This window comes from Dasypus novemcinctus, chromosome 5, assembly GCF_030445035.2.
Source record: "Dasypus novemcinctus isolate mDasNov1 chromosome 5, mDasNov1.1.hap2, whole genome shotgun sequence".
Classification (NCBI taxonomy): Eukaryota; Metazoa; Chordata; class Mammalia; order Cingulata; family Dasypodidae; genus Dasypus; species Dasypus novemcinctus.
The window spans coordinates 60,631,731-60,659,025 of record NC_080677.1 but is presented as its reverse complement, the minus strand read 5'-3'; the positions used below and the strand labels follow the sequence as shown (position 1 = coordinate 60,659,025).

Sequence of the window (27,295 nt, the reverse complement as noted above, 5' to 3'; positions counted from 1 at the left end):
TTTTGCTCTTTCTGAAAATCTGTAATGTTTCTAATGTTTCTATATTTAGTCTGAAATAACTGCCTGAATAGTGCACTAATTCCAATGATCCTTTAGAAGAGAATTCAAAACGAGTTTTAAATACATTAAAGGAAAAAAAAGGATGGACTATAAAAATTGGACCTGATAAAACCAGAAAGGTTAGAAGGTATTGAAGCATTATATAAGGATTCACAGAACAACTGTCCTTAGTACAAATGAAATATTTTTTCCAAATTACCAAGATTCTACGTCTATAAAAATTTATGTGAATGTCCCTAGAAGGAAAGAGAAAGATATCTGCACATAAACTTCATATAGATTATTTTGGCAGGGACAATTATGTTATCAGGACAAATATTTCAAATCTAAAATATAATCATCTTACCAGCTCCAAATGGCACATAGGCAAATTTCTCTCCTGATGCTGGGTTTTCCTGCAAATAGCGATCAGGATTAAAGTCCAGGCGTTCTACCCATAAGTCTTTAAGTCTTTGATTAACAGTGGGAGACACACACACCTGATGTCCTGGAGGAATGGTATACCCTCCCACAGTCTACAAAAGAAAGCAACACATTTCTTTAGATAATTAAGAAATATTCTACCAAATAATCATAACATTATGTAATAAAGCATTAAGATATAAGAGATATGCATATATTTAAAAACTAGCTAGATGATAGGCCAGGTAAAATTATTTAATTCAAAATTATTTCCAAATGACCTAATATTGGGTTGTACATATACAAATCTAAAAAATAGAATGCCTTGGTGGTATGGGTGGGATTTTAGGGACCCTTTATCTGGTTTATATACTCCTATACTACTAGGATTTTTTTTTTACAGTAAACCATATATTACTTTTAAAAATAAGGATAAAAAGATACTTCCATTTGAAAAAGCCTAAATGTTAAATGAAAATACAGAAGACAGATTATAGCATGTATATTGCAATTATGTAATATTTATATATCTAGAATATATAAAATTGAAAATGTATGAGTTATTTTTTTTTTAATTTTTTGATATTATTATACTTCCTCTTTTCAACAAATAAAAACTGTGAAGGGGTAAGATCCAGTGAAGAGACTCACCTGGGGAGTTTTGGCCATTCTCATCATGGTCATTATAGGAGGTCTAAGTCTTAACGTTTCTTTTATACATCGATCAAGTAAATTGAGCTCCTTGAGCTAAAAAAGAGAAAATGATTCCTGATTTTTACAAATCTGATTTTTACAAATATTTAATATTTTTCAAGAGTACAAAAATTATATTTTACTTTATAGTTAGTACAAGATAGCTTGTGTTCTGAGTGGAAGAACAGTGGTAACCAATTGACCAAGATTGTAATTACCTTATTCTATCAATGTCCAAGGTAAACAAGAGAAAAAAGAGAGGGCAAGATGAAAGGAAGAGAGGATAGCACCCTGAAGAATGACACAGAAGGGCCTACAAAAACTCACTCCAGAAATTGTCAGAGACAACTTTTTCAGAACTCTAGAAATAAAGACTTGTAACAAATCCAAAGAGTTAATTGAAGAAAAATTGCCAAATTATCAGTGAGAACAGTGAACTCCATGGTGTTATATAATATGCCCTCCCTATTCTCATCCCTGCCTCCCCTGAACTCCACAGTAAGTAGCATTTCAAACCAACAGCCTGGCAACTAAGCAACTATGAATACCAGTAAACTGCTAGAGGTGGCAGAATGTGTTTGAAACTCCCCAGGCATCCCATGCCCAGAGAATTGTCAATATTTGACTGTGCAGCAGCTCCCTGGAAAAGCTCCATTCTCAAGGCCTGTCTTTATTTGGCCTAATTCAGAGTTGTCTCTATGCAAAGAACCCTTTCCCTAGGACGTTGATCTGCAGAAATTCTTTAATATCACAGCTGCCTAAGGCCATCATATCAGTTGAGAATAATGAGAGCTGGAACAAAAACTGCAAAAAGAAAAATGGGAATGAGTTGTCCACAGGGGGCTTTGAGAAGTTCCAACATATTCTAGCAATTTAGAAGGACACATGAATGTGCAGCACCATATGGGTATTCAGAAAAGACCTGAAAGGCTCCTAATTTCTCACCCCAGGCTGACCTTGAGTATCTGTACATCAGGAAATGAAGGACACTTTATAATGATAGCAAAACTTACTACACCGAATTGGAAAGGAAGAAGTAAAACTCCCTCTTTGCAGATGGCATGATCCTATATAAAGAAAATGCTGAAAAATCTGAAACGAAGCTCTTAGAGCTAATAAATGAATTAAGCAAAGTGGCAGGGTACAAGATCAACAACCAAGAATTGTTAGTATTTCTATACACTAGTAATGACCAATCTGAAGAATGATGGTATACCCCTACCTCATAGTATATACAAAACAAACTCAAAATGGATCAAAGACATAAATATAAGTGCCAGAACTACAAACTCCTAGAAGAAAACATAGAGAAGCAACTTCAGGACCTTGTTTTAAGCAAAGGTTTCTTATACTTTACACAAAAAGCAAAACAAAAGAAATAAGTGATAAATAGGACCTCATCAAAACTAAAAATTTTTGTAACCCATAGGACTTTATCATGAAATAAAATGATAAGGCACACAATGGGAGAAAATATTTGGAACCACATATCTGATAAGGATTTAATATCCAGAATATAATTTTTACAAATACTTCCCCTTCCCTCCTTTCCCCATCCTCAGTAATTTCTAAGCTGCTTTCTATCTGCAAATTTGTTATTCTTGGTCATCTTTTATAAATGATATCAGATAATTTTTGTCTCCATGTGTCTCGCATATTTCACAGAGCATTAATATTTTCAAGGTTCTTCTATATTACAGCATATCCCCTAATGGCTGAATAATATTCCATTGTGTGTATGTACCACATTCATTTGCTGATGGACACTCGACTTGTTTTTACCTTTTAGCAATTGTGAATAATGCTGCTACAAACACTGATGTGCAAGGTACCTCTTTGCAATCCTGTTTTTACTATCTTTGGGTATATAACTAGAAATGGAATTACCTGGTGATATGGTACTTCTGTATTTAACTTTTTGAGGGCCTGCCATATTACTTGCTACAGTGGCTGTATCATTTTACATTCCCACCAATAATGCAAGAGTCCCAATTTTTCTGCATACTCTCCAACCCTTGTTATTTTCCATTTTTAAATACAGCCATCATTAGTTGTATGAAGTCATATCTCATTGTGGTTTTAATTTGCATTTCCTTAATGGCTAATGACAATGAGTATTTTTTCATGTTTACTAGACATTTGTATTATCTTCTTTGGAGAAATATCTATTCAAGTCTTTTGCTCATGTTTTAGTTGAGTTATTTATCTTTTAATTGATGCACTGTGAAAGTTCTTTACATATTCTAAGTATTAAAACTTTATCAGAGGGAGCAGATGTGGCTCAAACAATTGAGCACCTGCTTCCCATATAAGAGGTCCCACGTTCAGTTCTCAATGCCTCCCAGAAACAAAGACAAAACAACAAGCAAAACAAACAAAGAAACCAACTGAGGGGAGCTAATGTGGCTCAGTGGTTGAGCACTGGTTTCCCACATACAAGGTCCCTGGTTCAATCCCCAGTCCCATACCTATTAAAAAAAAAAAAAAAAAACCTCATCTGATATATAGTTTGAAACTATTTCTCCCATTTTGTAGGTTGTCTTCTCACTTTTCCTCATAATTTCCTTCAATACTCATAAGTTTTTCTTTTTTGTTTTGTTTTTTTGAGGTACCATGCCGGGGATTGAAACCATGACCTTGCATGTGGGAAGCTCCCTCATAAGTTTTTCTGTTTGTTTTTGTTTTTTTAAGGAGGTATCAGGGGTTGAACCCAGGACCTCGTACATGTGAAGCAGGCAATCAACCACTGAGCTAGATCTGCTCCCCAGTGAGAGCTGGTTTTCTCATTTCTTTGTTTTTGTGTCTAGGAGGTACTGGGCATTAAACTCAGGACATTGTACATGGAGCAGGCACTCAACCACTTGAACTATATCCACTATATACCCACTATATCCACTATATCCACTCCTCTCATTAGTTTTTATTTTTAGGAAATCAAATTCATCTATTTGTCGCTCATACCTATGGGGTCATATCTAAGAATCCACCGTCATATCCCAGGTCATAAAGATTTGATCCTATGTTATCTCTAAAGAGTCTTATAGCTTAAGAACTTCTATTTAGGTCATGGATCCATTTTGAATTGATTTCTACTTGGTGTGGGTTGTCAATTATTTTTTTTGGAGGGGGGGGATACTAGGGATTGAACCTGGGACCGAGTAGACGCTCAACCACTGAGCTACTTCTGCTCCCTGGTCACCTGATTATTTTTGTTTTGGTTTTTTTTTGTTTCTTTCCCCAGGAGGTACTGGGGATTGAACCCAGGACCTCATATATGTGAAGCAGGCACTCAACCACTGAGCTACACCTGTTCCTCAAATCCTCCCAAGCCCCAAGATGGTGCCTTCATCTGTTTGCTCATTGTTTTTGCTCATTGTTTTATGCTCATTGTCTGTTTTTTCGAAATCGAACCTGGGACCTCCCATGGAGGAGGGAGCACAACTGCCTAAGCCACATCTGATCCCCATTCAACTGATTTTTCACATGAGTGCCAAGACTATTCAATGGGGAAATAATAGTCTTTTCAACAAATGGTGCTAGGACAATTGGAAAGCCAAATACAAAAGAATGAATTTGGAACTTTCCCTCTTAAAATATACAGAACTGATCAAAGACCTAAAAATAAGAACAAAAATTATAGATATCTTAGAAAACAGATAAATTCTTTTTCTTTTTTTTGAATTAAACCTTGGATTTGGCCAAGGAATCTGAGATGACACCAAAAGCACAAGAAAAAGGAAAAAATTAGATAAATTAGGCTTCATCAAAATAAAAAACATCAGGGAGGACAGATAATTAGCAAGACACAGGACCCACTTCTCTCCCAGAGAAACAGCAAGAGGATAAGCAGAAACTACCTGGGGCTTAGGATATCAGAGCACCACCCAAAAGAGAACAAAAGCTGAGGTTTAACCTGTGTAAATTGGTAAAAAGGTTGTTCATAAATCTTTGGAAATGAATAGAAATCTTCATATATTGCTGGTGGGAACACAAAAAGTTCAGTTACTTTGGAAACCAGCCTGGCAGTTCCTCAAAATGCAAATCATAGAGTTATCATAGACTCAGCAATTCCGATCCTAGGTATATACTTAGGAGAACTGAAAAACTAAGTCCATATAACCTGCCCACAAGTGTTAAAGCAGACTTACTCATAAAAAGGAAACAACCTAAATTTCCATCAACTGATGAATGGATAAATAAAATGTGGTATATTCATACGAGTAAAGTACTGATACACACTACAACATGGATAAACTCTGAAATCATTAAATGAATAAGCCAGTCACAAAAGGCCACCTATTAAATGATTCCATTTATAAGAAATGTCCAGAATAGGCAAGCCATAGAAACATTAAGTTGATTATAATGGTTTCCAAGGGTTGGGGAGGAGAAATAGGAATGGAGAGTCCCTGCCAATGAATGTAGGATTTCATTTTGGGGTGATTAAACACTCTAAAATTAAATTATGAGATGGGTGTACAACTCTGAATATACTAAAAAACCACTGAACTGTATACTTTTAAAAGGTGAATTTTATGGTATGTGAATTGATATCAATAAATCTGTTATTTAAAAATTTTTACTAAAAACAGGGACAAAAGGACAATACTATCAACCTTCAGAAATAAAGTTATAGAAAGTTTAACAACTATTATTATACACTTTTTGTTTATGTATGTTGATATATGAGTGATATACTTCAATAAATTAATTTTAAAAATTAAAAAATAAAATATATGGAAATACTATGAGCAATTGTATGCCAACAAATTAGGTAGCCTAGATGAACAAATTCCTAGAAAGATACACATTACAAAAACTGATCCAAGAAGAAATCAAAAATCTCTACAGATCTATAATAACATACAAAGAGACTGAATTATAATCAAAAAACTTCTCACAAAGAAAACGGTCAAGCCAGATGGTGTCAGTGATGAATCCTACCAAACATTTAAAAAATTAACAATCTTTCATAAACTTTTCCAAAAACCAGAAGAGGAGGGAACACCTCCCTACTTAACCTATGAAGTCAGTATTATCCTGTTAACCAAAACCAGACAAAATTATCACAAGAATGAAAACTACAGAATGATCTCTCTCATGAATTCAGATGCAAAAATGCCCAAACCAGCAAACTGAATCCAATACATGCCATGACCAAATACAATTAGTGCCAGGAATTTAAGATTGTAAAATATCAGAAAATTGCTGTAATATAAATATTAATATTCTATATTAATAGAATAAAGGATTTTTTTAAAAAGATAACAGAAAGAAAGTATGACCAGGGTGTGTTTCAAAGATAGAAACCAGGTTTTACAGTGAGTTAGTTTTCTCTTCCTTTTCACTCAGCAACTAAGTGTAGTATATGTAAAATTTCTAGTTTCCCATTACTACCACTACTATTTTGGGAGGACACCACCCAGGTACAAGTCATTCTGGCCTTGTAGGATTCTGAAGAATTCTGAGCAATTACATACTTCATAAGACACACAACACACACATAGTATCCTCTATACCCAGGTGCCAGACTTTGAAGCAGAGGAAAGAAGTACGAAGGAGGCTATTTAAGGAACCAACCCTAAACACATCTGATAAAGTAATGGTAAGAAGCAACATCACTGGAACATATCAGCGAGGGTTGTGGGAAGTCCTCTAAAAATAAAGCTAAGAAATTTATTCTACAGTTATAGAAAACCTCAAATTGTCCCACATAAAAAAATAGCCACAATATACTCAAAGTTAAAAGGCAGCAATGAAACTGAAAACCAAACAAACCTGGTCATAAATTAAAGGAGGCAGATCATCTCCGCAGACTGCTTTCTGTTCTAAATAACATTTTTCTTGAAGTGTTTTGTCTCTGGCCAAAAAGAAGCCCATCCAAGCACTAGTAGTTGAAGATGTGTGCTGCCCTGCCAAGAGTAGTCCAATAAGCATCCCTGCTACTTCATCATCTGTTAAAGGACGCCCATCCCTACAAAATGAACCACACACACAATCTGAACATTTATTTAGCAAACATTTCTTGCCTTTCAAAAAGTCATAATTAATGAACTTTTCAGATTAATGATTTGTTCCATTTGCCTATCACAAATCAGAATTATTTTTTCCTGTAGGTAAAAGACCATAGAAAATATGATTTGATTACAAAATATTTCATTGGCAATTTACCAGCAAACTCTTCACTACCCAGTAAAGGCATGTGAGCCCACCAATTTATGTCTTATCCATTTGAAAAGTCCAAAGATGACTGTTACCAACTTGTTTTGTCAACATAATTTTTAAATTGAAAATATTTAATGATGTTTTAATGTGTAATTTCCTGTTTCAGCTTAATATAGTATCTGAACTGTTCTTACTTATATGTAGTCTCTAGTAAAGTTTGGAGAAAGTCATCAATTTTTTCCTTTGATTGTCTGCGTTTCTGGATTGCCTTATAGAAAATATTCTTCATCTCTCGATGAGCTCTATCCCTGCGTCTGTAATTCAAAGACAAAAAATGATTTTTAAAAAGTAAGCAATACTTTCTAGCATCAAAATCATTCTGAAAATAATTAGGACCTATCTAATCACAACCTTTTTTAATGAACTTTAATGACTTTAAAATACTGACAAAACTCCAGAACCAAAAGAAAAAAAGTCACATAAAGCTAATTTGGTATTAAGACTGCCTGTGCCTCTTCTATATATATATATCCAATCCTTACATACATACCCTACCTGTCTACTAAGTATAGGTTTACAACAAACAAGTCTCAAATGATTATTTCTTCAGAAGCATTTTAACCAAGTCAATTCTTGAAGCAGAAAGTGAGTTACTCTGGTTCTTGTACAGGATTTGATTCTACTTTTCATTTTCTAAGACAATGTAGTTTAGCAGGGGGACAAAATACTACTAGTATCATAAAACAAGCTTCAAGTCCCAAAATGTTACCTTTAAAGTATTAAGGTACGATAAGGAATTTTAAATCAGGTACCTCAAGCTCCAATCAATCAATCCTGCTAAAAAAAAATTCCTGTCCTGCTTCATTTTCAAGACTGTTATTGAAATCAACCAAGATAACAGAAGGGAAAAAGGCACAGAAGCTTAATAGCATAAACATGGCAGCCAGGTATTTCACACAAGGCCTGTTGAAGAAAGTGAATGGAATAACTTCATTAAATTTCATTAAATCAGTTGGTACATTTAACACAGAGAAAGAGTGGAACCTATTATACCTAGCCAGAAATTCTAACTTTATCCAGGAAATAGGGTAGGTAGCAATTTGCTTGATGCGCATTATGAAAAATCTACTATGGGCCAAACACCAGGCTGGATGTTCTAACAAAATATGGAAGCATTTTGGAAACTGCAAAGTGCCTTATAAATAAAAACTACGAGTTCAAGAGAACTCCAGGAACTTCTCCTGGTTCCTTCTGTTACTCCCACCCATCTTTGATTCTGTAACTGGATAAAGACAGGAGAAATACAGAAGCAGACTTGGTCCAGTGGATAGGGCGTTTGTCTACCACATGTGAGGTCTGCGGTTCAAACCCCGGGCCTCCTTGACCCGTGTGGAGCTGGCCCATGCCTAGTGCTGATGCGTGCAAGGAGTGCTGTGCCACGCAGGGGTGTCCCCCGCGTAGGGGAGCCCATGCACAAGGAGTGTGCCCCATAAGGAAAGCTACCCAGTGTGAAAGAAAGTGCAGCCTGCCCAAGAACGACACCACACGCAGAGAGAGCTGACACAACAAGATGACACAACGAAAAGAAACAGATTCCCGGGGCCACTGATAAGGATAGAAGCGGTCACAGAAGAACACAGAGCGAATGGACACAGAGCAGACAACCGTGGAGGAGGGGGGTGGAAGGGGAGAGAAATAAATTAAAAATTAAAAAATAAAATCTTAAAAAAAAAAAAAAAAGACAGCAGAAATAGAAAGGTAAGGGAATGCCAATTCAGTGCCTCTCAATTCCTTACCTGAACAGAAATGAATCACCAAAGATACAAAAAGCCTACTAATATGCAAGACACAAAGCTATGTCAACTGCTATGAGCAATATTTATTTGTATCAGAGACAGTCCCTGCCCTTAACGAAATAAAAGTACTTTTGGCAAGGAAACAAATAGAAAATGAAATACAGGCTGCTGATACTTCAAAACAAAGAAGTTTCACAATATAGCCATAGTACAAAACAGGCAAAGATTATTCAAACAAATGCTTAGAGGAAGTATATACCACTTTTAGGTAGAGTTTATAGGTTTTACCTATTCAAGAAATAAATGAGGAAGGGAAGTGGACATGGCTCAACTGAGTGACCATCTACCATATGGAGGGTCCAGGGCTTGCTATCCAGGGTCTCCTGATCCATATGGTAAGCTGGCCCATGTGCAGTGCTGCCACACGCAAGGAGTGCAGTGCCATGCAGGGGCACCCCCATGTAGGGGAGCCCCACGCACAAGTAGTGTACCCCACAAGAAGAGCTGCCCCACGTGAAAAAAGCACAGCCCTCCCAGGCGTGGCGCCGCACACACAGAGAGTTGAAGCAGCAAGATGATGCAACGAAAAAGAGACGCAGTTTCCCACTGCTACTGAGAAAGCAAGAGGATGCAGGCGAACACACAACGAATGGACACAGAGAGCAGACAATGGGAAGGGGGGGAAAGCGGAGAGAAATAAAATAAATCTTTAAAAAAAGAAATATATGAGGGAAGAGGATGTGGCTCAACTGATAGTTTCCACCTACCATATAGGAGGTCTAGAATTTGAACCCAGGGTCGGTCTCCTGGCCTGTGTGGTGAGCTGGCCCACATGCAGTGCTGCCACATGCAAGGCAGGGGTGTCCCCCACATAGGTGAGCCCCACACGCAAGGACAAGGAGAGCCACCCCAGGCAAAAAAAAAACACGGCCCACCCAGGAGTGGTGCCTCACACATGGAGAACTGACGCAAGATGACGCAACAAAAAAAAAAAGAGACACAGGGTGGAGGACTTGGCGCAGTGGTTAGGGCGTCCGTCTACCTCATGGGAGGTCCGCGGTTCAAACCCCGGGCCTCCTTGACCCGTGTGGAGCTGGCCCATGCACAGTGCTGATGCTCGCAAGGAGTGCCCTGCCATGCAGGGGTGTCCCCCGCGTAGGGGAGCCCCATGCGCAAGGAGTGCGCCCCGTAAGGAGAGCGCCCAGTGTGAAAGAAAGTGCTGCCTGCCTAGGAATGGTGCTGCACACACGGAGAGCTAAAACAAGATGACGCAACAAAAAGAAACACAGATTCCCGTGCCGCTCACAACAACAGAAAGCAGGCAAAGATGATGCAGCAAATAGAAACAGGGAACAGACAACTGGGGTGGGGGGGAAGGGGAGAGAAATAAATAAATAAAACAAATCTTTAAAAAAAAAAAAAAAGAGACACAGATTCCCAGTGCCACTAAGAATGCGAGCAGCCACAGAAGAACACACAGCAAACCAACACAAGAGATAAAACAACGGGGTGGTAGGGGAAGGAGAGAGAAATAAATAAAATAAATCTTAAAAAAAAAAAAGAAATATATGAGATACATAATTTTTAAAATATTATAATGGACAACAAACCACCTTTTTAATAAATTGAAACTTACCTCAAATGAGTTCACTACATACTTTAAAAAACCTTTATTAATGAATTCTCCTGTAATAAGGATTCATAATCACCTACTTTGTTTTATCATTTTAACTCTTATCTTTGTTAAAGCAAAGCATATCAACACTACTGTAATTACACAAATTCAGTTAGTTAATCAAGAGTAATATATTTTTATCCATACCTGAAACTAGGTAAAGGAAGCCAACCTGGCAATAGCCAGGCTGCATGGGTAAAACCTCCATCTAGATCTGCATACAGCTGTGCCACTTTCTCATTGAGTTGACTTCTGATTTCCTTTCCATGTAAACAATGGCTGGCTGTTAGAATTATAAGCTCAGAAAGAGCTTCAAACAAATCTAAGGGGAAAAAAATCATTCTTATTAATATGACAAAAATTCTTGAGATAGTCTGTTTTCTTAGAGAAATAAAGGAATTATGGAAAAAAACTGCAACCTCAAACTTAAAAAGTCAATAACTTGACTTAAAGAGTCATCCTATTTATATCATCAAAAAAGTTTATAGACAGGGAAGCGGACTTGGCCCAATGGATAGGACGTCCGCCTACCACATGGGAGGTCCATGGTTCAAACCCCGGGCCTCCTTGACCCGTGTGGAGCTGGCCCATGTGCAGTGCTGATGCGTGCAAGGAATGCCATGCCATGCAGGGATGTCTCCCGTGTAGGAAAGTTCCACGCGCAAGGAGTGCACCCCTTAAGGAGAGCCGCCCAGTGCGAAAGAAAGTGCAGACTTCCCAGGAATGGCGCTGCACACACGAAAAGCTGACACAACAAGATGACACAACAAAAAGAAACACAGATTCCTGGGGCCGCTGATAGGGATAGAAGTGGTCACAGAAGAACACAGAAGAAGCGAATGGACACGGAAAGCAGACAACTGGGGGGTGGAGTGTGGAAGGGGAGAGAAACTAAAATAAGTAAATAAATAAATAAATCTTTACAAAAAAAGTTTATAGACAGATACGTAACTCTACACAGAACACTGAAGAGAGGCAATAAACACAATGATGGGAAGCACACCACCCCTCTGGACAGCCAAAATAATTGTCACAAAGGCCATGACCTAACCTCACTTTAGGACCCTCTCTCCATTTTGAAGACAAAAATGTATGTAGTTATCTGATTTCAAGGCCACAGTATATCAATGGCAATAAATGGGAAGAATGGCAAGTGGGCTGACTGCTAGAAACAGGTATAATAACAGCACCAGCAGCATGGCATAGAGGCAAAAAACAAAACTAAAGTCAGAGGATTCAAAAAATTGGAATCAGAGGTTCATGTAAGGACAATAATTACGTGCTTCCCAAGGAATCATTGTCCAAAGACTAAAGAAAGGATTTCTCAGGTCAAAAGCAGGAAGATCAGGACTACAAATTTAAGTCTTGACCATATGTAAATTATACTAATTGGCATAACTCAACAGTGGAGACAGATGCATTAGGCAAGTACAAAAGTACACTCTGATGACATCTAAAAATCATAAAGATCATCCCATCAATTCCCTCTTCTTTAATTCCATGTTCATTAAATGAACTTCTGATTATTTGGCTTTCCACTTAGATTTGCCAATAAAGATCAGCAAATATTCTGGTCTTGGTGCTAAAATTACGTATCTCACTTGTAGTTATTAAACTGACATTCTAGTTTACATATTAGTTTCTTGTATGGTTAGAAATATATTACATCAACTTAAACTTAAAATAAAACTGAGTTTCTGGACCTTTTGAAAAAGCTGAAGACCAGACCCAGAATTGTGTTGATCTACACAGAAGTCCTGCTGCCCTGAGGGCGAATGCTGCTTCCTGCTCTGGGTATGCCACTTGCCTCTGAAGGGGGCACTTACTGCAGTCCAATAGCCTGTCCCCAAAGCACAAGTAACATCCAAAGGTCAAGTTACATTCAGTATACTCTTTATAACACAATATAAAGCCTGTCCCCAAAGGTTAAGTTACATTCAGTAAATTCTTTATAACACAAGAAAACATGGAACACATTTTTAAAGATTTCTATTGGAAATGGCTAAAAGCAAACTTATGGCAAAAAAGTAAGATTGTGTTTGTCTAAATTTCTTTGTGTGTGTGAGTATCTAACATATCACTCCCATACAATACTAGAGAAGGTGTAACATATATACTTAATCTGTCTGGAATTTTATTTGTCCCTTGGGAGTAAAAATTATTTTACTTATTATCTTAAAATGACCTGGCAACAATTTATTATATTCCACTTATTTCAAAATTTAATCATGAATTGTTTTTGTATTATCTGTACAAATGAGCTGAATAATATGCTTCTTAATTAACCTATTGCCAAGTAAGCAGAAATAATCACTTCCTCTCAGGTCTTTTTAACTCCATGATAATCGTAACATACTCCTTACAATAAGTTCACAAGGTTTTGTCTAAATTTGTTTTAAGTACACACACACTCCCACTCACATATTTTCTCACTTATATTTCTATTCACAGAAAGACAGAAATAGTAGAACAAATGCAAATGTTTTGCTTACTTTTTTCTCCACTTTCTCCCCAGCTTTCAAAGTATTCCTTCGTTTCTTTTTCAATTATAGAAACATGCTGCCTAAAGTGGGCTATGTTAAGGCCACTTTTTAACATTTTCTTCTGCTCCAAGAAAACCTTTAAAAGTAAAGATATATACAACATTAAAGCACATTTTTGTTTTATCACAAGATCTACTTGAGTTGGAATGACTATGTAACTCTCAAAGAAAACCTTCTGAAAAACCGAAATGAAAATTGAAAGCTTTTTTAAAACTACACCAGATATAGGATACTTATAGTGCTAATGCATATATTAATATTTGAAGTAACATGCAAAGGACACCTGCCACCAGGGTCCTAGACAAATGATAAACTAGGAATCCCATCTCCTGCCTTCCTTTCTATAAACCCTTTTCCCACTCCTGACTCCAATACCCACTTTTCCTGTTCTAGTCATTCATTGTCTTCCAACCCAATCCTGATGCTAACTTATTCTCCCAAAGGTGCATAAGGCTTCAATATTATTTTTATCCTCCCTCACATATTCTCGAATTCTATTCCCAAAATTCATTCCTTGCTAACACTATCCTACTTACCCTCACACGTTGAACACTGTGTTCAATTAGAACACAGTCTTACTAAAATAAATTAAAACACGGACAACTAATGGTTTTACCCTTCTGGGACATTTATATTTTAAGAATCTAATAAGCTGCATGAAGAAATAAAGCTTTATGAGTAGAGAGATTTTCCAGGGCTTTTTTTTTGGCCTTGAGGAGTCCTTTCCCTATCCTCTCCCACCCCAGAGGCAACATTTAACATCAACTATAAGCTGCTATACAAGGGTGCTAGGTTATGTGTGATACAGGCAGGAGTGGGTATAAGAAGGAGAAACAATGGGATTTTCTTGAATCAAATCCCAATATGCTGAATTACCACCGATCCTGTGTATTTTTACAGGAAGGCCTTTAAAACTGATTAGGCTTACATGACAGCAACTATAAAACAAAAGGCCTTTTCCTTGTTAGGTATCCATCGCTTTTCTTCAGGCTTTTGAACCAAGAAAGATATTTTTCCATATTTTAAATACATACTATTTACACTACTAGTTATAATTTTTCTGGCATAGATTTGTGTTTCTCAACAATGTCACCTACTGGATTAGGCACATCATATGCAACTCCCTTCCCAAACACAGGTGTTGTCAGATGACTGTAGACATCTTCTGCATTCAGATCTTCATTTTTACTGTTAAAAAGTAGTGCAGCAGCATCACTCCCCAGAAGGTAAGTAAACGTCTTGCCCAACATGGTAAAACTAAATATAGGTCCATACTAAAGAGAGAAAAGGATCCATAGTGATGTTACCAAAAAAGAAACAGCACCAAGACACTAATTTCTTAAGACACAAGACAATACATTTCTGAAAAAATAAAACATCCATAAACATTAATACAATTCTTTTTATTTTGCCATATACCTGCCCCAGTCTTTGTGCAAATTCACAATTATGATTTACCAAGCTCTAATTATAAGCTTTTATTATGCTTCTATTCAGTTTATATTGAAAATATTATCCATTTTTACACAGATACCATAATGTTAATTTTTCTTAGCTTCTCTTCTACTAGTGGACATATGGATGGCCTCACAGTTTTTTACTTATTATAGATACTTCTTCAATGAACATCTCTGAGAATAAAGAATTTTTCCCTTTGGTAAAAGATAAATTTACAGGACAGAACAAAGGACAGAACCTTTTCTATAGCTCTTGCTAGATGAAGACACCAAAAGTTTATTATTTAACAGTTTTACCACAATACACCAAGAATGAATGACTTCATTTTTTCTTCAACTGGTTAGGTGTAAAACACTTTACCTTTCAGATTTTTTATTTTAACTTGAAGACTGTGCTAGGAACTGGGGATATAACAGTGAACAAAACCACTGTCCCTGACTCCTGAAGCTTAGTCTACTGAAAAATGATATAAATTAATCAAATGATCACATTAACTAGTATAAAATTACACATGTGACGATTATTAAAAAGAATGGAACTCTGTGATAAGAGAACCTATAAAGGGGAGATCTGATCAAGGAAGCAAAACCTGAGCTGAATCCTGAAGCAGGAGAAGAAGGTAATTGACCGCCAATCATATATAAAGGTTCTAAAGTAAGAGAAAGAGGAAAACTGAGATGGAGATGAGGGTTGAGAAGAAGGCAGGGCCTAGACCATGCAGAGCCTCACAGGCCATATTAAGGAAGTTTATTTCCTTACACACCCTAGGAAGTCACTCAAGAGTTTTAAACTGCCTGGAGAAGACAGGTTAATCTATACATATTTTCAAAGAAAGACCCCCTGTATTCAGTGTGGAGTGGATGACAGAATAGGGGGCAAAAGGAATGTCAGAGGACAAGTTATGTCCTATTGCAGAAACCTGATAATGAACATTTGGTAGAAGGTAATGGTAATTGGTGGTGGTGGTGGTGGTGGTGGAGTTACAAGCTGACAGATTCTGAACTATTTTGGAGACAAGAATCTAAAGATCTGGTGATAGACTGACAATGAAGGAGGGGGAAATACTAAGAATGAATCCTAGTTAAACTTTAGAAATGTTAGCTTTTAGGTGCCTTTGAAGCAAGTTAGAGAAAAAGTCATGTGGGACTGGGATGTCTAAGTCTGGAGCTCAAAGAAGTGGCCTGAGTCAGAGTTTGTTTTTTTTTTTTAAGATTTATTTTTAATTTATTTCTCATCCCGCCCCCCCCCCTCCCCAGTTGTCTGCTCTCTATGTCCATTCACTGTGTGTTCTTCTGTGACTGCTTTTATCCTTATCAGCAGCACCGGGAATGTTTCTTTTTGTTGCATCATCTTGGGTCAGCTCTCCGTGTGTGAGGCGCCACTTCTGGGCAGGCTGCACTTCCTTTCGCACTGGGCGGCTTTCCTTATGGGGCGCACTCCTTGCACGTGGGGCTCCCCTATGCTGGGGACACCCCTGCATGGCACGGCACTCCTTGCACACATCAGCACTGTGCCTGGACCAGCTCCACACGGGTCAAGAAGGCCCGGGGTTTAAACCGCCGACCTCCCAAGTGGTAGGCAGACGCCCTATCCATTGGGCCAAGCCCGCTTCCCCTGAATCAGAGATATTAATTAGGGTATAAACTATACATGAATGGTAACTGAGCCAAAAGTACAGATGAGGGCACCTAGGGAAAAATAAGGTATGAAAACATTGGAAAGCCTAGAACTGAACCTCAGAGAACCACAACACTTAATGGCAATGCATGAGCCCACAAACTAGGGAGCAGTCAAAGACATAAGAGAAAAAACAAGGGAGATGCCATGAGCGGCATGTAATTTAAGAAGGGAATGGTCATCAGTGAAGAATGCAGCTGAGAGGTCAAGTTCATTGTATCTCACTGGTGAAAAGACTGGAAGACAAACTAGAGCAGAATGAAGAGTATATAAATAGAATGTATGGAAATAAAGCTAGGGAATATAGTCAACTCTTTGAAAGGAGAAGGAAGTGAGAAGAGACAGAGTCAAAAGAAGCTTTGGTCCTTTTAAAAAGGTCGACACAGGGAAGAGGACATGGCTCAAACAGTTGGGTGTCTGCCTACCACATGAGAGGTCCCAGATTCAGTTCCTAATGCCTCCTAAGGAAAACTAGCAAGACAAGGAGCTGATGTGATGGGCTGGCACAGCAAGCTGACACAACAAGATGATGACACAAAAATGAAATACAATGAAAAGAACATAAAAAGCAGGAAGCAGAGGTGGCTCAAGCAATTGGGTATCTCCCTCCCAATTTTAGTTCCCAGTGTCTCCTAAGAAAGAAGATGAGCAGACACAGAGCGCACACAACAAGCAGATAGTATGCGCAAACAACTGTGGGGAGAAATAAATAAATCTTGAAAAAAAAAAAAAGGTGGACACTACTTAGAAGTTATCAGAAAACAGGAAAGATCCAATTGAGAGAAAACTCAGCTATGCATTTGAGGGGAGAAATAATAACATAAGGTTCCTAGACAAAAGAGAGGGTTATAGAATTTAGTCATAATAGGAAGCAAGATAGTATAGAAAAATAAGGGTAGTAGAGCAGTTTATTATTATACATGAATTCCAAAAAGAAATACTGGATTATGTTTGTAACCTGATCTTTTCCTCTGGGCATATTAGATTATATCAGACTCATAGGTTTACTTGATTAAGTAATTACATAAATCTCTTTTGACAGTAGGGTTTTGAGTCCCCACCCTTTAAGTAATTATGTAAACCTCTTATGTGAGTAGGGGGTTGAGTCTCCACCCTTTGGTGGGTGGGGACTCACAGATAAAAGGCATGGCAAAGGACAGAGTTCAGGGTTTTTGATGTTGGAGTTTTGATGTTGGAATTTCATGCTGAAGCCTTAAGCTGGAGCCCCAGGAAGAGAGGAACCCTAAGCCTGGAAAGAAGCAAGCCCTGGGAAGAGAGGAACCCAGGAAGCAAGACCCCTTGCAGACGTCAGCCATCTTGCTCCAACACGTGAAAATAGACTTTGGTGAGGGAAGTACTTATGCTTTATTATCTGGTATCTGTAAGCTCCTACCCAAAATAAATACCCTTTATAAAAACCAACCAATTTCCAGTATTTTGTATCAACGCCCCTTTGGCTGACTAATACAGGTAGTATAGCATACTGGGTTAGTAAACAAGATTCTTGAGCAGATGGCCTGGGTGCAAATCCCAGGTCCTGCGACTATTAGCTATGTTACTTTGGTCATATGGTCAGAGAACATAATACCTGTGGCTCAGTTTTCTCCATCTATAAAGTAGAAATAATAATTACTTACTTCACAGAGCTGTGATGATTAAATAAATTAACATATAGAAAGGGGAACATTCCTTGGCCATAGTAAGAATTACGTGTTTTCCATTATTAAAAGCACAGGCTCTGAAATCACACTATGTTTAAATATTGACCTTGGTCACCTGCTAGGTAAAGACTAAGGGCAAAATATATTACCTCATCTAAAAACTAGAAATACCTCAAGGGGTTTTATGGGGCTTTTGTTTCTCATCATTATAGGTTGATTTATATTTACATTTTATTTAAATGGAATCCATACAATATACAGCACTTTGTGTCTGCTTTCTTTCACTTAGCATGGTTTTTTTTGCCTGATATTAACATCTTGTAATATTAACATGTTTGTTCAGGTTCAAAGAAAAATGGTCACGGGAAGAGAATGAGGCTCAAGCAGTTGGGCCCCTGCCTACCACATGGAAGGTCCCAGGTTTGGTTCCCAGCACCTCCTAAAAAAAGAAGATGAGCAGACACAGAGAGCAGACAGCGAGCAGACAGTGAGTGCAAACAATGGGGGAGGGCAGGGTAGGAGAGATAAATAAATCTTAAAAAAAAAAAAAAACCCAAGTCTTATATATACAATTTTACCTATGTTCATATGTCACAAGTGGTTTTACTATGTTAAACAGTTCCATGTTACGTTTTTTTAGCTTTCCTTTTAGTAATATACATAATCTTAGATTTCCCTTTAAACTATTTCCATATCCACATATTAATAGTACTGCTAATTACAAATATTATGTTGGGCTTTCACTTCTTCAGGCATTTCCAAAGATCCTTTTTACCAATTCTGTAGAAGTTAACCCTCAACTTTCCATTCTCTAACCTCATTCTTTTTTCTAGTGACCCATATTCAAGTTATTAACTCCACGGTATTATACCATATATTTAGTTCATAGAAACATAATCATACAGTATTTGTCCTGTTGGGTCTGGCTTGCATCACTCAACATAATGTCTTCCAGGTTCATCCATGTTGTCATATGCTTTACAATTTCATAATTTTTTTTTATAGTTGCATAATATTCCATTATGGGAATACACCAGTTTGATTAGCCATTCATTGGCTGATGGACACCTGATTTGTTTCCAACTTATGCGATCATGAATAACGCTGCTATGATCAATGGTGTGTGGATGTCTCTTCATGTCATTGCTCTCAGTTCTTCTAGGTATATACCCAGTAGTGATACTGCTGGTCACGTGGTAAATCTATATTCAGCTTCTTTAGGAACTGCCAAACAGATCTGCACAGTGACTATACCATTCTCCATTCCCAACAAAAGGAAATAAGTGTTCCTATCTCTCCACATCCTCTCCAACACTTGTAGTTTTCTGTCTTTTTAATAGTGGCCATTCTGATGGATGTGAAATATCTCACTGTAGTTTTGATTTGCATTCCTCTAGAGATGCTGAACATTTTCTTCTTGTGGTTTTTTTTTTTTTGTCATTTGCATTTCTTCTTTGGACAAATGTCTATTCAAGTCCATTTTTTAATTGGGTCATTTGTCTTTTTATTGATTTGCAGCATCTCTTTATATATCATGGATATCAAACCTTTTTATGGGGCTTTGGTAGAATAATCTATATAAAGAACTAAGTATTGTCACATAGTAAATGTGAAATAAATGTAAGTAAGCTATTTTTACTGTTACTATTATTATAATAGGAAGGAAAAAAGAAGAGGATTTCATAGATGTGAGTAGGTTTGTATGTTTGAAATTGGGAACACAAGGGGGTTCTCATCAGATGATTTTTATTCGCTCTCTAAATAGGATACAAAGTCATCTGCTGTGACAGAGAGGTAGGAAGATTCAGAAGTTTAGAAAAGTGAAAGTTTAAATTAGTCATTGTGATGAGTGGGAAAAGCTGACTACAGGAACACAATAGGATTGCTGAGCAAGGTTCAAGGCTTATTCAAGGCTGGCAATCATGAAATTAATGTATAGGGAAAGAGAAAATGGCTAACTAGCTTCCAGGATTAGGGTTTTACTAAGTGACAACAATGAAAAGATTCAGGGGAAAGGAAATTTAATGTATTAGCAAGAGTATAACTAAAATGATGGACCATGGACACAAAATGGACAAAGGAGGAAAGTGAAGAAATAAAGCTCATACATAAGGAGAAAGTAAATGGAACAATGGACTGAAGAGCTAATGAGGTCAAAGAATGGTTTTAATGGTAGGAATTGAATAAGCAAACCTGGGGAAGGGAGAGTTGTAGTCTAAGAATAGGATGTCTAAATCACTATTTGGACTGAAAGTTAAGAGTAACAATAAGTACAAATGTGACTGTGGGATTAAAGGCTGAATTGGTATGAAGAAGGTCACTGGAGAGGAGAGAGGCAAAGACCTAAGTGGCCATGGTGTCCAATTGGGTCATCTAAGTCAACAGTGAAATCACAAAAAAGGTATACAGCAGATTAGAAAATTTCACATATGCATGGTTAAGAAAAACAAGGGTCAGTTAAAATCAATTTTAACTATCATATGTTAATACAAAATGTTGACAAGTTGTATTTACACCATAATTGCCATAAGTACAGGCTTTCTCAGAGGTATCCCAGGAAACACCCCAGGAGAACCTTAGAGACCCTAATATGGTAGGTCTCTAATGCCCCTCTATCTCAAACTGGAGCACCTTCAATTTTATCTGTTTCCTATCCTGGGAATAAGCATAAGATTATAATTTTTTAAAATATTCTCCCATGTAAAAGAAAAGTTTGAAAAGCACACATTTAAACTGGTTTCTTTTGCTCTAATGATTTGGAAGACTTACCTTCTCATATGCATTTTCTAGGAATTCAATTGGGCTTTTCCCAAATGCTACTGCATGTCCAAAGAATGGAATTGGAGAGAAAATGTATGGTGGACTTTTCTGCAAGAGGAAGAAAAACAAAAATCAAAAAACAAACTTTCGGTTCTCATTTCATTTTAAGCAACTCAGTTTAGTTTCATACCAAACAATTAAATGAAATTTGCCGTTAATAAAGTTACCAAAAAATGATGCATCAAAAGTAACCTAATAAAACAGGCATCTATCTCTTTACCTACATTTCTTTGTGTAAGTAAAATGTAAGTGCCATTTAAATTGGTTATATATGGCAGGAATGAGAAATTTAAAGAGTAAAAACTATTTTGGGGGAAGCAGATGTGGCTCAAGTGATAAGGCCTCTGCCTACCATATGGGAGGACCCAGGTTTGATCCCTGGGACCTCCTGGTGAAAAAGAAAAAGAGAAAGCATGTCTGCACGCTGAGCCAGTGCCCCCACAGTGAATCAAGTGTCTGCATGAGTACCCGCATGGTGAGCCAAGTGCCCATGTGAGTGCCCACGTGATGAGCCAGTGCCCGCACGAGTGAGTCATGCAGCAAGATGATGACGCAACAAAAGAGAGACGAAGAGGAGAGTCAAAGTGAAGCACAACAGTGACCAGGAAGTGAAGCACAACTGACAGGGAATCTCTCTTCACATTAGAGGTCCCCAGGATGGAATCCCTCTGAATCCTATAGGAGAAAGATGAGAAGACAAAAAAGAGAAAAAGATACAGAAGATCACACAGCAAATGGACACAGACAACAAAAACAGCAGGGCAGGAGTGAGGGAGGGGAAAAAATAAATCAATCTTTTTTAAAAAGCTATTTTTGCTTCTACAAACAAGAAGATGCTGGTCACAAGGAAAATATTTAGCTAGGCAAATATCTGACTTTTACTCAAACTGTAAGTCTGGTGGGAACCCCTCATCCTATTCATCCTCAATTTCTTTCCCCCAATCCCCACAAGCCAAGACATTTCTCTGGATAAGAATTTCACCGTCTATGCCTGGAGTTCATTAGGTATCTTAAATTTGTAGTAACCTTACCACACCTCTCTACCTTGTACACACCCTCAAGGTTAGCTTTGCAGTTAAATTCAGATAATAGGTATAGTATGAAATCTTATGTATGAAAATAAAGTAATACAAATTTTTAAAAAGTAACCAAATATCCAAACTGCAAATAGCCAGGGTAAAAAGATGAGAAATTCAAAAAGGCATATGATAAATGACTAAACATAAAGGCATTGCAGGCACTGCAATTTTAGGTACTGGTCACTGTCTAGAACATGTCCAATATTTCAATGGTTCCAGGCTACTGAATATTAGTAGCTAAAAACAGGAAAGCCACACTACAGTTTCTTCACCCTGATTTCTACTACTACTATTCACAATTTTAACCCCAAATCTTACCTACAGGAGGCAGAGAAAACAAGAAACAATAAAGTATAGAAAGTAGGGAAAGCGTTTAAACAGCTACATCAATCAGTAAAGAGAAGATAACTCATGCTTTTCGCACTATAACTGAACTAGATAGATCTGCTGATTTTAAAGAGAAAATGAGTAGATCAGCTCTAGCAGGACCTCTCTAGCACTCACTATAAACGGTATTTCAGCTGTCCCAAAATGAGACTTACAGATTGTAACAATACTTCTAGAAATCAAACTTGCAATGATAAAAAAGGACACTTTTCCTCAGCTCTTTGGTGGTCTCAAATACAAAGGAGCACAACAAGCTCAGAGTATAATCTTAAAACACTAAAGCATACCTTTTTCTTTCCAAACACAAAATAACACTGCCTCAAAAATCCCATAGGTAGGAAAATTAAGAATTTTGTCTCAGACCTCTTATGGTTCAAACAAAAATTATTTTAAAAGCTATTTGGTCATAGGTCAGACACAAAGGAACATATTGTATCATTCCACTTATATGAAACAACCAGAATGTGCAAATTTACAGAATAGAAAGTAGACTGACATTTATCACAGGCAGTGGCAGCAATGGAAGGGGGAGTTAATGCAAATAGTATGCTTGGGAGTGGTTGAGATCAGAAATTTTACATTATCTCTTTTTATTATTAAAATAAGCGATTTGGTCAATAATTTGTAAATTCCATTGTCAGCAAAAGGGTATTTTTTTAAAACTACTTGGTGATTAGTTAAGGATGCATTCATCTTGGGGAAGATAAATTAATCGTCAATAAAGCTGTTAAACCAGAGAAACTCTAACTGATGATAAATTAGCAAATGTTTTAGCCATCTAAATTGTATTTTAGGCACTTATTAACCCTCTGATATACTGCAATATAGCCTTGAGGAATGTCATACTTTTAAAACAGCCAGAAGCAAATATCTATAACTACCTTGCCTCACTGACCTGTAACCTAGATGTTTTGTTTCTTTTCTTTGACGTTGATGCTTTGTTTTGTAAACTGCATAATCTTGACTGAGCAGTAAAGAAACAACTCATAACTGCCCCCCAACCCCAACCCCGCTTGTATCCCCTTATCTCGTTTTGCAACCCTTAAGTCTGATATTCCAGTAGGCAGCCCTCAATGTTTATTAACGAAATAAGATGAATCAGCACAGAATTAACCAAGCGAGTTTTTTTAATAGATGTTGAACTGTGTTAGGTTCTCAGGTATATATATACACACACACACACACATACTTTTTTAAGATTTATTTATTTAAACACCCCCCCCAAGTTGTCTGCTCTCTGTATGTTCCTCTGTGTCTGCTTCTATCCCTGTCAGCGGCCCAGAAATCTGTCTCCTTCTTTTGCATCATCTTGCTGCATTAGCTCTCCATGTGTACAGCGCCACTCCCAGCCAGGCTGGACTTTCTTTCACTCTGGGCGGCTCTCCTTAACGGGGTGCACTCCTTGCGAGTGGGGCTCCCCTACACGGGGGACACCCTGCATGGCATGGCAAACCGGCCAGCTCCACACGGGTCAAAGAGGCCCGGGGTTTGAACCGCGGGCCTCCCATGTGGTAGGCAGACGCTCTATCCATTGAGCCAAGTCCGCTTCCCCCAAGCCAGTTCTAATTAGTTAGCGCACCTGACATGCACAATAGCCTAACCCTCAAACTCCATGTGAACTAAGCATGTAATCAATCTGCACATACTCAGAGATAAACTATCTCTAACTCCATCACCTCAAACCACCTACCTACTCACACTCAAAATATCATGCAACATATTATTTAAGTCAGTATGATGCCCATCTGCCATGTTCCCCACTAATGTACTATCTTCCCCTGAGCCGTCACAAACCCACCTCCCTTCTCGTTCAATCCCAGAAAAACCCTATGCACTTCCACTTCAGAAAGACAGATTTGAGGACTGCCCACCAGCCTTCACAAGGCTAGCCTTTGCGAAATAAACTCTACTAAGAATCCTGATGTCACCTAACTGACTTTCTGGTGTGCATCGGGCAGACTCGCTTTTCAGCTACAACAAACTGATGTATTAGCATCATAGGAAGACCCCCACAATTTTCTAGTCACCCTCACTCTACCAAACTGAACGTATCCCTTAATACTGCTATAAATCCCCATTAGGGGCAATGCTACAGCCTGCAGGACACTGAACAACGGAAGGCGGCCACCAGGATGATGCCACCAGGCGGCAGCTGCCGAAAGCATGGCTATTGGAGCCCCCACCAAGGCCCCGTCTTCACGCTGGCGACCAACACGGCCACGGACTGGCACAGCCATCACCACAACCACAAACACGGAAGCACGACCCCGGCCAGGACCAGTCACACCGCCAGCGCGGCTGTGGCCACGACCACTGGCAGGATCGCCGCCGCCAAAACGGGCTCCAGCACCAACGCCAGCAAAGCCAGCGGCAGTGGCGCCTCCGCGGCCCCCACCCCGGCCGCAGGGCACCCGCAGCGCAGGCTCCGCTCAGCATCTTTGCGGTCGCCGCCGCCGCGACCTCCAGCGCCTCCTTGGCCGCGGCGCGCCCGTCCCAGTCGCCGAGAGTGCAGGTACCTCTCCGGCCGGCAGCTGGGCCAGGTGGCTAACGGTGAGACGCAGCAGGTAGACGAGGCTGAGCGTGAAGCAGCAGGCGACGAGCAGCGTGGACAGGAGACTACCGCCTGTTACTTGTGCCATTGTCTGCGCCAGCACCGACCCGCCCGCCTGCAATAAGCCCAGCAACGCCATCCCAGCCGCCGCCGCCGCTTTAGCCGGCCGGAGACGCTGGAGACCGAGATCGCCGCCGGTTTTCGGGTTCTACCGAGAGAGAAAAGCCGGCCGCTGGGCGTCCGGAGGCGGCCCCGGCCCCCGGATCTCCTTCTAAGGCCACGCCCACCGCCCCACCCCCGACCGCCCGCGCGCCAATCGGCGCGTCACAGGACGGGGCGGGACCTCAGCTGTCTACCCCCCTGACCCATCACCCCTCAACGTCGCGGTCTCCTTGCGCCGGGGACTTTAAGGAGCGGGCTGTGCCTAAGGCACAGGTGGCACAAGTGGCACAGAGACGGAAGAGAACGTACGCTGGAGGGGACATCGCACTATGAGAGGCGCAGGTTGCAGCCTGAGCGCCTTGAGGGCGGGGCGCCACGACACAGCCGAGCGGAGGGATCTCTGGACTGGATTGGTGCAGGGCGGTCGTTGCGTTGGCAGCGGAGCGCTCTGTGATAGCACCGTGCGTTTGTGAGGTGAGGTCGGCCTATGTCGCGTCAGTGGGTCTGGTGGCGTGAGCGCCGCCCCCTGCCTGGTTGAGCGTATTAGCTGCACCTGAGGGAAACACGAGAATGGGAAGACACGGCCTACACGGTGACGTGATGCCACCGTCCCACCCCAATCGAAATCAGTTTAACGGGTTTATACGGTCATAACGTTAATTATAGATAGGTAATGTTGGTTGTTAGGTATGCCGGGTTATACGGAAACAGCTTTTCCAAAACAAATTCGGATTTTCTAGGATATTGTAAGCTATTTAAGGCACCATTACCCAAGAACCCCACTTATTCTGGTGACTTAGCGACCAGGACATTTTTGAAGGGAAGATTCAATCCTGCAGCCACAGTCTCTTACACGTACTTCGTTTCAAATAACCATCTTCTCTGAGGTGACTACCAAATTTAATCCTCCTTCCAGGTGACTATCACGATCTCCTGACCAGATTTATTTATTTAGCCAATATTGAAAACCAGGTTAGGCACTGGGGATACAGCAGTGAATCAGACAAGTACACAAACTGCAAGCCCTGGGAAAATGAGCAGGAATATCCAAGTACCTCCTCTACTCCTCCACCTAGAGATCTATCCAGCACCACAGTCAGTAAATCCGTAACTAAACTCATCTTCTGCCAGGTTCCAGATCTGCCTATTGATTCCTAATCTACTAGCCTGCCTCACTCCTGCCTCAGAGAGTTTACACCTTTATCATTTAAGGGGTGCTTAAGGACAATGGTCCTTCTTCTGTAATTACTTGCTGCTGGCTAGGGGCAGTAAACCCTACCTGACAAGGTGTAAAGCCTTCATGTTATTCTATCGCGGTTAGAGGAAGACAAGTCTGGCATCCTGGGTGAAGCTGGATGAAATCCACATATGGCTAATAAAATGTTGATTCTGGAAGAAATTTGAACTTTGAAGATATAGGGTCCTACTAAAAAGATACTAAACCACGAAAGTGGAAAAGGCCAGGGAACTCTGAAGGCTGAATCTTCCTCCTGGAGTTGGTGGGCTTTATTCTGAAGGTTATGAATGCTGTTTAGGATTATTTAAATTATTTACATAGTCATGGCATTTTTCTGTAAGGAAAAGACATATTCCTCCCCATGCTGTAGTTAGCATGTTAAGTGCCCTGTTACTTTGCAACACCACAGCAGCAAGGGAGTCTGTTTGCTGTTTAGAGTTTCTCAGGCACTCCTGGTTTCTTTTATGCTGTTAACTAGTTCTAGGGAATGATTGTAATATAGTGTTTCAGTCTGTCACACCTTGTCCTTCCCCCACAGCTCTTGCATAGAGAATGGCATGGGTTAAGGCAGGTTAAAAAGTTTAGGAAAAACTTTTCCTTTCCTAATAGTTTCTATATCCAGATTTCTATATTATCTTTCCATCCTGCTCAGCCTAATTTGGGCTCCAGGAATACTTATTCACATGTATAACCACATATATGATTTTTCCATTTGAATAGACCCTGTTTAAGAATTTTCATTTGTTTAATTTGTCACCATCCTGATGTGCGAAGATACATATTGAGTAAATAAGCACACAAGAGTTTGACAAAGAAACACACAACTCACTGTTATAATTTTCATTCTATTACAGAATAAGTTCAACTATAAGATAACATTTAAAAGATTTCTTTGAAGTCTCTTTATAATTACTCTAATTTGCACTGTA

At 39.1% G+C, this 27,295-nt stretch overlaps 1 protein-coding gene across 2 annotated transcripts in view; it reads right to left on the bottom strand.

Annotated features, from left to right (window-relative positions):
• The window catches only part of CYP51A1 (cytochrome P450 family 51 subfamily A member 1), a 34,093-nt gene extending 8,488 nt beyond the window's left edge, over positions 1–25,605 (bottom strand). Inside the window, exons 1-9 of one of the 2 annotated variants that reach the window (XM_058297004.2) lie at positions 25,439–25,605; positions 20,900–20,998; positions 14,432–14,608; positions 13,284–13,410; positions 10,939–11,113; positions 7,515–7,634; positions 6,934–7,129; positions 1,114–1,209; positions 407–575 (exon numbers count right to left, since the gene is read on the bottom strand). In XM_058297004.2, the coding sequence (XP_058152987.1) occupies positions 407–575; positions 1,114–1,209; positions 6,934–7,129; positions 7,515–7,634; positions 10,939–11,113; positions 13,284–13,410; positions 14,432–14,584 (1,036 nt within the window). In that variant the 5' untranslated portion in view covers positions 14,585–14,608; positions 20,900–20,998; positions 25,439–25,605. Of the gene's footprint in view, positions 1–406; positions 576–1,113; positions 1,210–6,933; positions 7,130–7,514; positions 7,635–10,938; positions 11,114–13,283; positions 13,411–14,431; positions 14,609–20,899; positions 20,999–24,932 lie in introns of both variants that reach the window. The other variant, XM_004475723.5, reaches the window with a different exon arrangement.
• Between the last annotated feature and the right edge of the window lie 1,690 nt (positions 25,606–27,295).